General features: G+C 34.3%; 2 protein-coding genes across 2 annotated transcripts; one reads left to right on the top strand and one right to left on the bottom strand.

Annotated features, from left to right (window-relative positions):
* Positions 1–999: 999 nt before the first annotated feature.
* LOC129887821 (phytoene synthase 2, chloroplastic-like) lies at positions 1000–4402 on the top strand. Its single transcript, XM_055963052.1, has 6 exons — positions 1000–1367; positions 2210–2260; positions 2696–2868; positions 2955–3190; positions 3495–3687; positions 4210–4402. Exons 1-6 carry the CDS (start codon positions 1031–1033, stop codon positions 4372–4374), a joined length of 1155 nt encoding a protein of 384 aa, XP_055819027.1. The 5' UTR covers positions 1000–1030; the 3' UTR covers positions 4375–4402.
* A 262-nt stretch (positions 4403–4664) lies between these two features.
* On the bottom strand, positions 4665–13502 carry LOC129887822 (serine/threonine-protein phosphatase PP2A catalytic subunit-like). The gene is made up of 11 exons (XM_055963053.1): positions 13177–13502; positions 12018–12074; positions 11217–11300; positions 10349–10420; positions 9757–9828; positions 9543–9583; positions 8453–8519; positions 7694–7885; positions 7511–7600; positions 7323–7430; positions 4665–5175 (listed from the first exon to the last, which is right to left on the bottom strand). The coding sequence occupies exons 1-11, from the start codon at positions 13264–13266 to the stop codon at positions 5110–5112; spliced, it is 939 nt and encodes a 312-aa protein (XP_055819028.1). The 5' UTR covers positions 13267–13502; the 3' UTR covers positions 4665–5109.
* Between the last annotated feature and the right edge of the window lie 2957 nt (positions 13503–16459).

Below are 16459 nucleotides of genomic sequence, written 5' to 3'. Positions count from 1 at the left end.
CTATATGGGATACTTCACATAATGAATGACATGATTAATTAGGCTAAGAGACAAAAAGAACAATAATCATGGCCTAAAAGAGCATTTTCTTATATTAAGTCCAAGCATAAAAACGAACATTCCGATATATGAAGCATGTCGCGTTCAAGTAAAAATCGAAAAAAGTGATGCAAGCTGTTTATTATGATGCAAATATTAATAATTATTCTGAGTTTAACAAATATATATTGTCAATGCAAATAAATTTTTACGTTATTATATTATATTCTTTATATGATTAGCGTCAATATATACAAGTTAAATCAAAAATATTAAAAAGCATAGAGAAAATGACCAAATTTTAAGCACCTTTGTGTATTAAATCCAACAATAAGCTCATAAAACTTTGAGTTTTACAACTTTCTCAAATTTAGAAAACCTGTTTTTTCCGCCGCATTAAAATAAGTGTTGTTTTAGTTTTTTTTTACGTCCATTAAAGGAAATAATAAATATAAGGTATTATTTACTAAGTTTCTCCTTTTAAACAGATGTTTTTTTAGCATTAAGCACTATTAAGAAGAATTAGTTCTTTAATATAAGGGTATAGTCGAAAATAATTACTTCCTCCGTTTAAATTTGTTTGTCTAATTTTAACTTGTCACAAACCGAAGTTTAAGAACATAAAGAAGATTTGACTTGAATTCTCTTTAACCTTACGGTCTTAAATATGTCACGTGTAAACTTTGAATTGAGTTGCCAAAAAGAGAAAGAGACATTCTTTTTCAAACAAATTAAAAAGGGGAAAGTAAAGACAAACAAATTGAAACGAAGCGAGTACTAATTATTGTCTTGAATTCCTAACACGATAAAAAAAAATTGCTAAAATGACACTTATTTTGGGACAGATGGAGTATAGTTTATTATGTAAATTCTTAATAATTGAGAGAATTTTTGTTAGTTCCTTGTATATAAAGTACTATCTCCATAACATTTCTATAGGCAAAGAGACTCTTATTTTTCCACATCTTTTTTGTTGTTGTAATTTGTAAAGATGTGTCCAACAACACTTTGTTATTCATCCAATTCATGCCTTAATGCAAGAAATGAAATTTTTTCATCTAAAAAATGCAGAACAAAATTACCGATAAGAGCTGATCATCAAGTTCTTACAGTTTATCCTAAGAAGAGAGAAAAATCCATTCATGAATTATTATCAGTACAAGGAATTTCTTACACTCATCGATGCGTTCGCGAAGTTGTTTGGAAACAAACACATGTTACAAATGATTTGTGCTGTAGAAATCCAAGTTTTGATCCTATGTTTCTTGATGAAGCTTATGAATTATGCAGGAAAATTTGTTCAGAATATGCTAAAACTTTCTACTTAGGTTCATTTTCTTGATCTCTTTCTTGTACAATTTATGGCTTTTCTGATGTTTATTGTGTTTCAGTTATCAGATTGTTCTGTTGTTGTTACTATTCCTTTCCTAAATGCTCTGCATTGCTTTCCTTATTTTCTTGACTGTCCTTTTTTTCCTTTTCATAACTACTTTGATTTGTTGTACTTGAGTCTAGGGTCCTTCGGAAACAACCTCTTTACCTCGTGGAGGTAAGGGTAAGGTCTGCGTACATTGTATCCTCCTTAGACTCCACTTGTGTGATTTCACTGGGTATGTTGTCGTTGTACAATTTATAGTTTCAAATTTTTGCTATAATTTCTAAATATGCTAGTATGAAGTTTCTGTTTTCAAAGTTTTCATTTTGATGGTTATAAACCATCTTTTATTAAGCCTTTCAATCAAGAGTTATGTTGTTCGGACAATTCAAAAAAGTCGATGGGTGTCTGTGGACAGTGGCGGAGTCAGGATTTTGACTAAGGGGGTTCAAAATCTGAAGAAGTAGACACACGAACTAGTCGAAGGGGGTTCGACATCTACTATATATACATAAAAAATTATTTTAAACATGTATAAATAGTATAATTTTCTGCCGAAGGGGGTTTGGACGAACCCCCTAACCCCAAGGTGGCTCCACCACTGTTTGTGGATCCTCCATAAGCAGTGCATTTTTGGAAGAACTGACATGGGTGCGGCAATATTTTTGGAAAGTCTGAGCAACATCGATCATGAGTACTCTTTCCCCTTTCCCCTTTTAAGTTTTTTCCTACTACCTTCATTGTTTATCTCCTAGTTTAAGTATTGACTGAATGTTCAATTGGATCATGTTGCAGGGACTAAGCTAATGACTGAAGAGAGACAAAAGGCAATATGGGCTATCTATGGTAAGCTATAGTGGTATAATGATCTCAAATTTTTAAATTACTAGACCTTAACTAGTATCAGAGTCAATGGTTCCACGAGACAAGTATGGAGATGGTGAAGTGATATCATGGGGCCTGGTTTAGTGGCTTTGGATTTACTATCTTTAACATAGCTTTGGATATGCATACACACAAAAAAAAAAAAAAACGGTGGGCTTTGGTGGCCAAAAATCCTCATGGTTGACACAGAAATCCAGATAAGTCCATGAGGTGATAAGTCATGTGGAACTTAGTTCGAGGGGTAGATTGTTGCATGTGCGAACAATATCCCACCATGTTAAGAGTATCGCCTTTTGGGGAAAACCGTGCGAGTTTGGTCATAGCAGATAATATCACACCATGTTAAGAGTATCGCCTAATAGAAGCAATTGAAATTTGTTTTTTTCTTTCTTTCAGTATGGTGCAGAAGGACAGATGAACTTGTTGATGGACCTAATGCTGATTACATGAACAACTCAGTTCTTGATAAATGGGAAGAGAGATTAGAAGACATTTTCAACAACAAACCTTATGACATGCTTGATGCTGCTTTAACTGATACCATTTGCAAGTTTCCTTTAGACATCAAGGTACCAAAATTTTCGATATCCCCTGTCGAAAAAAACTAACCTTTTATAGTATGTTGATACAAAGTTTTCGCGTTTATGATTTATAGCCGTTCAAGGACATGATAGACGGAATGAGAATGGACACGAGGAAAAGCCGGTATGCAAATTTCCAGGAGCTGTATATGTACTGCTACTGTGTGGCTGGAACAGTTGGCCTAATGAGTGTACCAATAATGGGAATTGCACCAGAAAGTCCTGTTTCAGCTCAAACAGTATATAATGCAGCACTTCATTTGGGCATAGGGAATCAACTTACTAACATTCTAAGAGATGTTGGAGAAGAGTAAGTTAAACTTTTTAGTCCAATTCTTGATTACTATATTAGATTATTGTCACAATTCGAGCCCATGGCACGTATTGCCCATTTTGGTCCAACAGGCCTCATGGATTTGTCCCTAGCGTGCTTACCATGTGAACTTGTGTTATGCCTTATAAAGCTCGTCATTTTTCTCTTTCATTCTGATGTGGGATTTGTCTAAGGTGTCGTGTGCAGAACTTCTACAGAAGTTTGTCGGCTTAGAAGTCTGTCAGTCCTTTTCTTTGAGCTTCACAACTATCTAACCATTTTGCTACTGATATGTTTTTAGTGCATTGAGAGGAAGGGTTTATCTGCCACAAGATGAACTAGCACAGTTTGGAATACGCGACGAGGACGTGTTCACGAGGAAAGTGACAGATCAATGGAGAGAATTCATGAAGGAGCAGATCAGAAGGGCAAGATTTTACTTCAATCTTGCTGAGGAGGGTGCTTCACATCTCAACAAAGCTAGTCGTTGGCCAGTAAGTTCACTTTGACAAAAAAAATCACATGTCAATTCAAGATTAAACACAAGGATAATCAAGATTCATGTACAACACACACACAAAATTTTGTGAAAATAAAATGGTTCACTATGTTGCTCAGACTCTTTAAAACTGTTAATGCGGCATGTCAAATCCTTCAAAATAGTGAAATTTGTGAAGGATCTGACCCGGGAACAATAACATTTTTGAAATGTCCAACCAACATAGATGGTAGGTGTTACTGTATGATTAAGGATCGATTTTAGAAAAAATGTCGAGCCGACAAGGTCCGGTATCAGCCGTGACGGTAGCAAAAGGAGGTTGGACAATAGTTGTGCTAGTGAAACAACTCAAGTGGACATAAAAAGCCTCATCTTTTTAGGTTCATATATTATCTCACATAACCTTCCTAGACTGTGAACTCAATTATTACTATAGAAACTCGTAATCTTCAAATATTGGATCCGCCTCTTGTTTCAAGATCTTGATAAGTTGTTTGTATGTGTTGTGATTTTGTAGGTTTGGTCATCCTTAATTTTGTACAGGAAGATATTGGATGCAATAGAGGAGAATGATTATGATAACTTGACAAAGAGAGCTTATGTTGGAAGAGCTAAGAAATTTGTCACTTTACCTATTTCATATGCTAGAGCTTTATCCTTGCCAAGTTTGGCCAGTCAATAGACAAAATACAAGAAAGTTGTCTAGTGTAAAAAAGAATCATTGTATCAATATACAGCTCTACATAGCTTGGGAACCGATCGATCAACTCTACACTGAGCTTCTGATGAAAAATCCAACCTTATAGTTGAAAAATTGTAATTATATAACCAACCCTAACTTGTTTGGAACAGAGGCGTAATTGTGGGCAACAAACCCCCATGTGATGATTAAGAGAACTAGCAAGTACAAGAACAAAATGCCAATCAACTTGAATATAACCACTTAAGCAGAATAAAAAAAAGAGTGCAAACTGAGCAAGGTGAAAGATTATAAATTACTGAAGCACCCATTATACGGTAAAAATAATGTCTCGTCTTTACAGAGCTCACACGAAAGTTATTGTCCTTCTACAGGGTGACGAAATAATCGGGGAATGAAATGATGGTCCTTTCTATGAGTAACAAAAAATTACTATAAGAAGAAAGAGAGAAAAAGGTTAAGTCATTGTTTGTAGGAAATGATACATGCATAGTGACTCCACCAGTTTTCGTCGTCTCTTTGCTGCATTTTCATGAAGTTTCAGGAGAACTGTATGTAAGGAAGAATGCATCACCTGCCCGATTTACATGCTTGGTGCGATTTGCAGTATCGCAATACTATAGCTGTAATAACTATAGAATTTCCAAGAAGGTCATAGCATATAGACCAGTTTATCAAGAACTGCTGCGATAAAATCACCAAGTTTGTGCAGCTTGATCATAAGAAGTAATCTGGCGTTCTTCCCGTTACATCTGGCTCCCCTCTCTTAGGAGCTGGTTCAAACTGCAAAACAGAAAGAATAAGAAAAAAAGGGTTATTTCAAACAACATGAATAATAACAATTTCCAAACTACCAATTGTTATTAGCAAGAACTCGCAGATCAGACGAAAAATAGGGTGCAATGGAAGAAGATCTATATAGGCAATAGTAATTACTCCCTCTGTTTCATTTGTCTGGTTTTGACTTAGCACGGAATTTAAGAAAGTAAGAAGACTTTTGAATCTGGTCGTCTTAAACTAAAGATACGTAGAATGTACCAAAATGTCATCTAATATTGTGGTCTTAAGCATGTCACGTGAAAAGTTAGAATTAAAGAGTTGCCAAAAAGGGAAAAAGACATTCTTTTTTAAACGGAGAGAGTAACTAGAATTGAGTTTTAGTCGGATGTTTCTAGGAATCTTTTAGTGTTGACAGAGATATATACACCAATACTAAAAATGAAAAACTTCTAGTACTTTTTATTCTGATTTTCATCTTATATAATATTGGACCGAAATGAACTTACATAGAGCGATAGGGTTGGGCATAAAATACCGAAAACCGAATTACCAAATCGAACCGGCTATTTCGGTATTCGGTTCGGTATTCGGTACTGAAATATAAAATTCGATATTTCGGTTTTGGTATTCGGTATTTTGGTTTCGATATTCGGGAAATACCGAATACCAAATTTATTTATTTATTTATTTTTATTAATACAAAAAAATTGGAAAAAAAAAGAAGAAAAATTACCAAAAAGAGAAGAGTTTAGTAAGAGGAAACTATCCCATTTTTTCATTTCCCTTACCATTTTCATTTCAACTTTCCCACGTTTACAGCATACTATATGCACACTTTCAAACACGTACATTATGGATAACTGCTAAAATTTAAATTCATGTACATGTAAAAATTATAAATTCTAATTTCAAATTTATGCAATTGGTTAAGAATTCTAATTTCACTTTGCATGATTCACCACGTCAATTATCTACATAAATTGTTTGGTAGTTACATTGAAAACGAAAGATTCCAACTCTTTCATATCTTTGCAGGAACTAATTAATAATTAGTGCAGTGATGTAGAGTTTTTGGATAATTCAAAGAAAAACATATGTATAAAAATTATGTGTGATATATTAGAGATTTTTGTTTTCACTCTTTTTCATCATTTTTATTACATGGTAATATTTTTTTTATTCTGTATCTATTCATAAATTATTTTCTCTTTGTTTACGATGTATCATTTCTCCTCCGTAGAATGTGGCTTCAGAGCAATTTCGGTTTCGGTATTCGATAAGTTAAAATGCATATATTACTTAATTATGGTATAGTAATAAAAATGTAAGTTAAGATATGTATTCTTTAGGTTAATGTAAATATTAAATGCGGATAAATTTTTATTGTAAATTAACTATTAAAAAAATATGGTATTACCGAATATCGTACCGAACCGAAGCTTGATTTACCAATTACCGAATTACCGAACCGAAATTTGAAAGTTCGGTATTTGGTATATACTTTGAATTACCGATTACCGAATTACCGAACTCGAACTTTGAAAATACCGAACCGAATACCGAACGCCCAGCCCTATTAAGAGCGATATGGACAGTGATGATTCATGTAGTCGATCCCCCTCTTTTGAGTTATAGTAGTTGTTGGTCATCTTGGAAGATAGCAGTTTCTAACAGGAGGTTTGGGTTATCGAGGCAGACTTAGCTAAAGATAGGACCCAATGGAAGAAAAAGATTCATATAGGTACTAGTTGAGAATAAGTTTTAGACTTGCTAGAGAAGTGCTAATATTATTATTATATATATTTAACTTATTTTCCAATCTTATTGTATTTAATATGATGATGATATGAAATGAGCTTAAATGACAAAGCGGGATTCACATAGACAACGCCGAGGCAAGCATAGACGCATAGTTGTTGTCTATGTTGTTCGGACTCTCCAAGATGTTGTCCCGCCTGTGTTGGATCCTCCAAAAATGCACTACTTTTGAAGGACAACGCACATTTTTGGAGGATATGACGCATGCCTAGTAGCATTTTTGAAGAGCCCGAGCAACACAGGTGATCGTTGTTGTTGTTGTTGTGTGTGCACATGGGTTTTTTTTTTTTTTTTGGGGGGGGGAGAAGGGGGGGGGGAAGAGGGAATGAAACCTGAATAAATGTATGGCCATTGCAATCGTCAACTTCTAAGATGGACGCCATATTCCCACAGCGGTAGCAATAATTAGGGGCACTAAATATGGTAACCACTTTTTGATCCTGCAACAAGAAATTGTTTAAATCAGCCTCTCTTGGATCAAACTTGCACATAAAGTATACCGATAGATAGAACCGATTACATGGGCCCAATTGAATCCCTCCATAACTAATTGGTGCGCTCTCGCAATTAGTTTTAAGCTGTTGGTGTGGTTAAACTGCTCAGATATATCCTGTTGCAACGCAAGTAACACGATATCAAGCTCATACGAACCACTACATAACACATTGAAAAAAAATGAGGTGACAAGGAGTAGGCAAGTTACTTGGCCGAATGTATATCCAGCACCTCTGGGTGAAATACCCCACCCGCAACGATCATCAGGATCAGACCACAAAAGATCACACATGACCCCCTCATGTGGAACTTCTTGGACGCGGTCAAAATTACGAATATTATCAAGAGTTTCAATAGATGGAGACAAACCACCATGGAGGCAAAAGATTTCAGATTCAACCTAGAAAGATTCCAAGATAACCATCATACAAATTTCAAGTTTTAAGGTAGAAACAAGAAACAGACAGGAGGCATATTTTCCCTCCTGAAATTATACAGAAAGAAAATGAACTGCACTTTAAAATAACAAGCAAATATTGCAATAACGGCAACGAAAAGGTGATGTTTGGCATGTCAGTAACAGCACTAATCGGTTTTACAACCTAAAGGCAAAATGCATGGCCAAAATAATAAGTAAGCTTTGTTCTTCCTGCTCCACCATGGGCAATATTAGTATTAGCACCTTCTCTCGAGTTAAGAAATACATAAAAACAAGTTATGGGATGTGTAATGCAACTGAGAACACAATGAATTGGCATTCAAGATCAACGCCATCCCAATACAATTCCATAACAATGCTAAAAGGTCTTTGAATTTCCGTATCACAAGATTCAAGCAGCATCAGCAGCAAAATTCATTTTCTAAAAGGAGAGAACCACGAAGAGACATGAACTACTGTAAAACAAATATTAAAAAATACTCGTGCACAGCATCCACCCCATAGCTAAACTGAGGAAAGCATACTAACCAAAGCTGTGAGAGGAAAGTAGTCAAACAGATCTGTGAAAGTCTTCCACACATTGGCATTACCATATCTGCGAAGTGCAAATGCAGTCAATCAGCACACATTTGCAGGTATAATACTCAAATTGAGATGAAGCTTACAATCACGTCAGAAGAAATAAGGAATATTACAGGACGTTCGGACCTAAGTTAATGAAAAGAGACTAGACTGTTAAAAGATTCTAACAATTACTTTTAGCATTACAAAAAGTTAAGGTAGATTTAAGGAATTCAGAGAGACAGCAGATTAAATGCATCCTTTTTGAACTTACTATAAAGGAGTGCATGAAGATTCTATCAAAGTTGTTAGCATAATTCTATTAATTATTTTAAATACCTTGGTGCCCAGGACAGCCTGCACACCTCGACTAATTCTACTATTAACTTTGTCCACCAAGGAGATGGGAAGAAATTGTCTAGTTCTTTTTGCTTCCGCTGGGATTTGAACATGACCTCATGATTCTCAACCCACTTTTGTAATTTTCTCCTAGTAATGGATGTTGATCTAGCACACTAGCTACAAGCAATCCTTCCCAAATTCGCTGAACACACTTCCCTTTCATGTTGTCCCAAATTACGCACCTCTTGAACAGGAAATCTCCTCTCCAAGAATTCTAACTAGTAAAGCTGCTCCAACTTTCAAATGATTTTATTCTCATGAGACATTTGACCCATCTGTCCCACTTCCTTGAAATTTTACTAATATTTTAAGCACATCGCTAAACAGCTCCTGAATGACAACCTACATCGCTAAACCGCATGCTGAATACATCTTAAAAGTTACTACACTATAACATGCAGGCATGTTATGTCTACTATCTGTACATGTGTAAATGACTCTATCTGTAAATAATGTGTCCATAAACGTCTATAAGAAGGTAATTAAGACAGACATCAAGTCAAATGGTAAAATGAATGCTGGTGATAAAGAAAATAAGATAATTGAGCGGATGTATCATCCAAGTATCGTAACGCAGTTACACCACCCCACCCAAAAAAACAAAAGAGCTATGAGACAATGCAACCCACAAAATGTATAATATGGGAGGACTCACTTTCGTAAACATTCATCATAAAACCCATAAACCTGAGTAATCTGCAAGTTACAAACAGACAATCAGATCTCAAACTATAAACTTGAACCAAAACCAAATCCATAATAAAAGCATAATAAACAAATATTCTTAATGCAACTCACTGAGAAAAGGCATCCATTTGATGCAAGATGTAAAGAACTAAATGTTGAAATCTTAACATAATTATATATACCTGACGACTTTCATGATTTCCCCTCAAAATTGTAATCCGTTGAGGATACCGCACTTTGAGAGCCACCAAAAGCTGCAAACAAGTTAACAGTCAAATGACACTATCATTCGGATGATATTGAGCCAATTGAAGTTAGCACCTATTACAGCAGTAAAGAACTTTTCTTAATATCTCCAATTGTGTCATATTCTAAGACACCATATAAACTACTCATCCAAGAGAAATGCCAATCAAGACCTCATGACATATACCAGTTTCACTCAAAAAGTACAATAATGAAAGCTTCGCACTTTTCAGATTTTAGTGGAAAGCATAGAATGTGTTTCCAAGTCTTGAAGACCAACCCCAAAGGAATAACTCCCTCCAAAGCACCTTCCTCCAAAAACTTTCTCAAACCTTCCCCCAAAAAGGTAAATCCAATAAATAGGGAAGAGTAGTGTCAAGGGTTGCAGAAAGTGATAAGTAAGCATGACACTACTTTGCAAATAAACAACTGATATATCACCGGTCACAGTGAAATCCTCCAATGTTATCCAAAAAAATAACATAAAATAAATCCTTTTGGAGGTATAATACAAAAAAAGAACCTCACCGTTACTGTTTCCACAGAATAGTATCCACGATCTACATAATCTCCCATAAATAAATAGTTAGTGTCTGGACACTGCAAGTAAAACAAAAAAAGGACATGTTAGAAAAAGAATTTTGACTACCATCCCCTTCATTAGAGTAAAAGTTCACAATTTTATCTAAAATAAAAGAGAGAAATTATCAAAAAATTCACCACACTAATATGTAAAAACCAAATTGTTTTTTGCTCTTTGAAACTAGCACTTTGTTGTTCATTAGCCATAAGAGGATAGGTCTAGGGCTTGTTAAGAAAATGATCAACCATCTCATAAAAGTTCTCTGGTTTCATTTAGCCCTCGGCTTATGTGAAGGAGCTATATCAAAGACCTACCCTCAGAGGGAGAAAGAGTGATTGCCGCAACAAGCATATACTTCAATAGTTAGATAACAAAATATGCACCCCTGTTTGTTACTCTACAAATCATATTGAGAATAATTTCACCTTCCTTCCTCGAGAGATAGAAAGTTTTTTCCAACCGATGGACATGTTTTCATATGTTCACTGCTACCAAGAAAGGAAGTGATTTGATTACCGCAACAAGCCTATACTTCAATAGTTAGATAACGATATATGCACCTGCGTTTGTCACTCTACAAATCTATCGAGAACAACTTCACCTTCCTCCCTCAGGAGAGAGAGAAGTTTTTCCAACCAAATGACTAACATGTTTTCAAATGTTCATCGCTACCAAATGACTAACATATTTCCAAATGTTCATTGCAACCAAGCAAGGAAGTAAAAATGAGAAGACAATTCTTCTAACCCAAGCATGAACTGGCTAATCCCATACAGAGAAACAAAATCCAGAAAGAGGCAAATGTACAGGTACCTTCCCACCAATCCGAAAAAGCTCAGCAAGATCATGGAATTGGCCGTGAATATCACCACATATAGTCACAGGACTTTTCACAGGCTGCAACGGGGAAAGTTAAAACAATTCAATCCTACAAGCAAATATTCATGCACATCCAATTCCTTCTGATAAGACAAACATGTTAAACATGAAAGAGATCTCTTAAGCTGATACAAGAATAAGTTATTTATTAAGTTATGTCTCTAATACAATGATTCAATATGATCTTGTATCAGATACTTTCATGCAAACCATCAGCTACTGTATTATGTATATTAAGGTAAGCTCAAGCCTCGGCTATATGCTTGTGAACTAAAGCTTCAACAATCTAGAGGAAATAAGGGGCAGCCCGGTGCACTAAAGCTCCCGCTATGCACTAAAGCTTCAACAATCTAGAGGAAATAACAAAAATTTATAAAATATTAGACCGACTACCTTTACATCAGCCCACCCAGTTTACACCTCGTATGCAATGATGTCGATGAAAATAAGAACATTTTTCTAAAGAAAGAAAATAAACACGACTATCTAAGACAATAGGCATATGGAATTGTTTCAGTGGCATCCGTGCAGAGAGACAGATCAAGACAATAATTGTTACAGTTTGAAACTTGAATACAAAGTGTTAACAAACATAATTCAGTGAAGGAAGTCTTAAGTCAGAAACAGAAAGAAGATATTTTTAAGTCAGGGCTTACCTCCTTCCTCCCGTGCCAAAAAGGAAAAAAAACACAGCAGAAAATAAAAAGAGAAAATTCAGTCATTAAACTATCATACCTGCACGTTGCTTTCATCCATTAAGACCTCCTTCGCTTTCTCACATAATCCTTTTACCTAGTGACATTACAAAATAATAAGAAAACAAAAAAGTTGCAGGTTGATAAATGTAACACCTTTATGACAAACACAGCAAGAACCTTAAAAGAAAGGCATACTGAGAAAGGATAGATGCAAAAAGCCATTGAGAATAGCGGCCAAAGACGTACTCAAATGTTGTAAGCTTAACACGTTGGATTTTGAAGAATGTTCATTGGGCTATCCCAAATGTAAGTTTGAAAACCAAGTTTAGCAGAAGACCCAAATATTGCTACAAACTTCTATTTAGATTACTTTCTTTTGGCACAATTAACCACTGGACACATGAATCCATTAGGATCTTGAATTGTCCGAACAAAAGAGAATTAAGACAATTCAGAAGAGAAAAAGTAATCCGATGAAACGAACCATTGTATGTCAAAAACAAGTTGTAAATTTTAAGGTAAAAAAACAAGTTTTCCATTTGATGTTGTGAATACGAAAAAAAACACATTCAGGCTCTTATTACTTATAAACACAAATACACTGTCTCAAATAAAATTCACTGCTTTAGCGCTATAGTTTGTATCGGAAACCATTATCAGAAGACTGAAATTAATCAATCATTCAGAAAGTTCAATTTCTTAAGCTTAAGTACAAAGTTTTCATTTGCATTGCAGGGAGAAAAATACTTCCTTGAATCTTGATACAATTTACTGTTCATAATCTAGAATCTGCATGGAACATTATCAACAGAATTTCAAGTTTTACTTATTAAGCTAAGAAAACAGAAAATTATTCATTTTTAGATATGGAAATTACAAGAAGGAAATAGCAAAACTGAAACGATTTCAAAATTTGAAAACTACTCATATCAATTCTGAAGAACAAAATGATCTGATTCAAAAAAAAAACAAATGGACATCAACCCCACATAGGCTAAGGAACACAAAAGGCAAAAACCCAAGATTCAAAAAAATGGAAAAAGACAAAACAAATTCTCAGATCAGCTCACCATATCATGAAATGAATCAAGAAAACACACAAGAATAATCAACCCCAGATAAAAAAAAAAATCCAATATACAACAGGAAATGCAAAACCCACAAAATAAAAAACAGCAAAAAAATTGAAAATTCACCTCTTGTTCAGATAAAGGCTTGCACTGCATAAGCTGAGCAATCTGTTCATCAAGATTTCCTTGAGAAGACACCACCGGATCCAAGCTCATTTTTTTGAAGCTTTTCTTCACAAAAATCACAAAAATGCAAAAAAGTTTGAATTTTTACCACAATTACAACATAAGGATTCTTTGTTTACACGTCTACACAAAGATGAAAAGGAGACATGGGGGAGTGGGTTTGATTTGGTTTTGGTGTTCTACGACATCGTTTTGTCAGCTCCACTGAGTGAGAGGAGAGTGAGTGGTGGTGATGGAAACAAAGAAATGGAAAAAGGAGAGGGGGGAAATGAGATAGACAATTTTAACTTTATTTTTGTTCTTTTTCTTTTTTTCTTTCTTTTCCTTTTTTTTTTAATGTCTAGATCAGCTTAAGTGCGCTCGATTTGATTAATTTCAAAAGATACATGTCACCTTCCAGAATAACATGTATCAGATAATTTTGTTCACCAAGGTTAGAACATATTGAAAAAAATCAATAGTATTTTGGGATTGATTCTATGAAATGTATATCACTTTCCACTAACAACAGGTATCGAGCAATAAATTATCTTGTGTTTTTAGATTAATTTCACGGAATACATGTCGCATCCCACCAACGACAATTATCAGGTAACTATGTCCCCCAGGCTAGAAATAATAAAAAAAAATCATCTCGTGTTTTCGTAATTATCTCACGAGATAGTTTTATGATAGTTTAAGTGTCCGTATAGATTATAGATGTCAGCTAAGACAAGTTAAATGACATATTTATGTATTATATCATTTTTTTTGTCTTCACTTATCTCATACTTTAAAATCACAACTCATCATATATTACCAAAGTAATAAGAAACACACATAAAATATCATATTTCAGTTTTATATGTGAACTATCACGTATTTGTATTTTGTATCTAATCTTTCATCAACTAAAACACACCTCAAAATTGTCTACACCTAGTGTTTGAATACAATCGTCAGAAGGAGCATCACAACTTATATTTGCCCATAAAAATGTTGTTCTCACGACTACTAACTCATTAAATTCAAGACATATTTTTAATAAATATTTGATGATAATTCAGACAGAAAATAAAAACACTTGAAATATAAGGTAAAAAAAACTCGTAAAAAAATGATACTTCATATGTGATTTTAACCATTATCTTGAGAAATAACCATATATTGCAATCGATTTTTCTTTCGGAGGAAGTCTTCTGGTTATGCTCCATCATTCTAGTACACAGACACTGAACAACCTAAACGACCAAAAATATCAGATAACCAAAACTTCAGAGCTCAAGGCTCTCAGTCTCATGGTAGTGTGGCTCAAGGTTCTTCATGCAAACCGCCCTTTGTGATAAGAGTGGTAGATTACATTTGGAAGAGTGTCGTAATGGCACTAGTGGCTGCTACAAGTGTGGTCACATAGGTTACTTTGAGATTATCCGTCAGACATGCAAGGTAATGAGGGCAACAAGACCCAATATTCTTCTATAGCACCATCAAGTAGAGGTAACCAGAGAGGCACTAATTCGGAAGTAGGCAGAGGTTCAAACCGTTTGTATGCTATGGTGTAACATTCCCTAAAAACGTTGTATACGATGTTTCAATTTTTGCCTAAACATGATACAGCCTCTGTATTTTGGTCATCACTTTTCATAGGAATATCCAAATTGAGTGATTCAAAATTTTTAGTAACCACAAGATCATTACCTACAACTTTTATGAAGACCATATTTTAATATTCGGAGGTTAAGTAGGTCAAATAAATTAATCTTTGTAAGGTAGGATGCTGTAACGGAAATGAGTGTTTATAGAAGAAAAATCATATCTCACTGTAGGTTTATCCAAATTGGTTTATTCTTGAACTATATGAAACTAGACTTCCATATCTACAATTCTTATGAAGACACCAAATCCTAATAAGGAATTTATCTTATTCAAACGTAGATCCCAAAAAGAGTATTCTGTCAAAGATAACTCATTTCACCTACCATAGAAAGATCTAGATACATTTGACATCACTCATGACATAAATTGTCCTCCATTTAACATCATCCATGACATCAATATATTCCACTAAATTTTCAGATTTTTATTTATAATTATTTTATTTATTGTTAGGTCCTCTTTCCCACCTATAAATACCCACCTTATTTCCTCATTTTATTCATCAAGCTTTCTCAAGCAAATCTTCTCTCTATACACTTCTTTACACATTCTCAAATATAGTTTTAGTTCTTAGTAGTGAAGAAATACTATTTCGGTAATTCATATATTCCGGGTAGTACACAAAACGTTCCGGCAAGGAGAGAAGCTAGGACTCAAGAGTGGTCATTAAGTCTTCCGGTACCAACTAAAGCTTCGGTTTTCAGGTATGTAAGGTTTCAATGAGAGTATTCCTTCCACTCTCATGTCTAAATTATTTTGATTATATGATAAATTATATTTATTTTCTTTAAGCTCTACTCTAAGTTATGTGTGTATTTATCCATGGGTTCTTCCACCCATGTAGTCCAAAAACTCTTTCAATTAAGTCTCTTGATTTCAAGTAATATTTTCTTATGGTAATTCTTATTTTTACTTAATGGTATGAATCATGGTTAAACTAATAATTATTGGTCTATTTTGATGCAACATAATTTTATATGTATGAATTGATGGTTTATAAGTAATTCCTCTATTTATCTATTTAAAGGTTCTTGAAATTCATGGTGGGTTGTTTAAAGCATGATTTTTACTTAATGGATTTCAAAGTATTTATGTATATTTATTTACATACATATTTGCAAGTTGAAGTGATTTGAACCCACCTAGTTTTACTATGTTTTTAATAAAGTTTGACTTGAAAGCTTTGACTCCAAATAAATGTTTATGAAAGCAATATTTATGATCAAAAAGGGAGTCTTATGAAATGAAAGAATGATGAAATGATATGAATGATGGATTCTTTATTCAATAAGGACAATTCTTGCATATTTGAATTATCAAATGTTTTAATGAGCTATTCTATCGAATATAATGTTTGAATTCTCAAGTTATATGCTATGAATATTTTGAAGTATTAAACTATTCCGTGGGATTGACTTAGCACCGAATGAGGCATTGAGGTGGGATTCGGTAAGGGAATCCTAGTAGCAACCCCTTGTCTCATTAACTATGTGCCAACATAGGAGCCCTTGTAGGCTTAGGCTAATGGATCCATAAATAGCCCTTAAAGTTAAAGTTAAAGAAACGAATGAAGTTGACGGAGTTCTAC

This window comes from Solanum dulcamara, chromosome 4 (assembly GCF_947179165.1).
Source record: "Solanum dulcamara chromosome 4, daSolDulc1.2, whole genome shotgun sequence".
In the NCBI taxonomy this organism is placed as follows: domain Eukaryota; kingdom Viridiplantae; phylum Streptophyta; class Magnoliopsida; order Solanales; family Solanaceae; genus Solanum; species Solanum dulcamara.
Note: the sequence above shows the minus strand (reverse complement) of the source record. Positions and strands in the feature narration are given on the sequence as shown.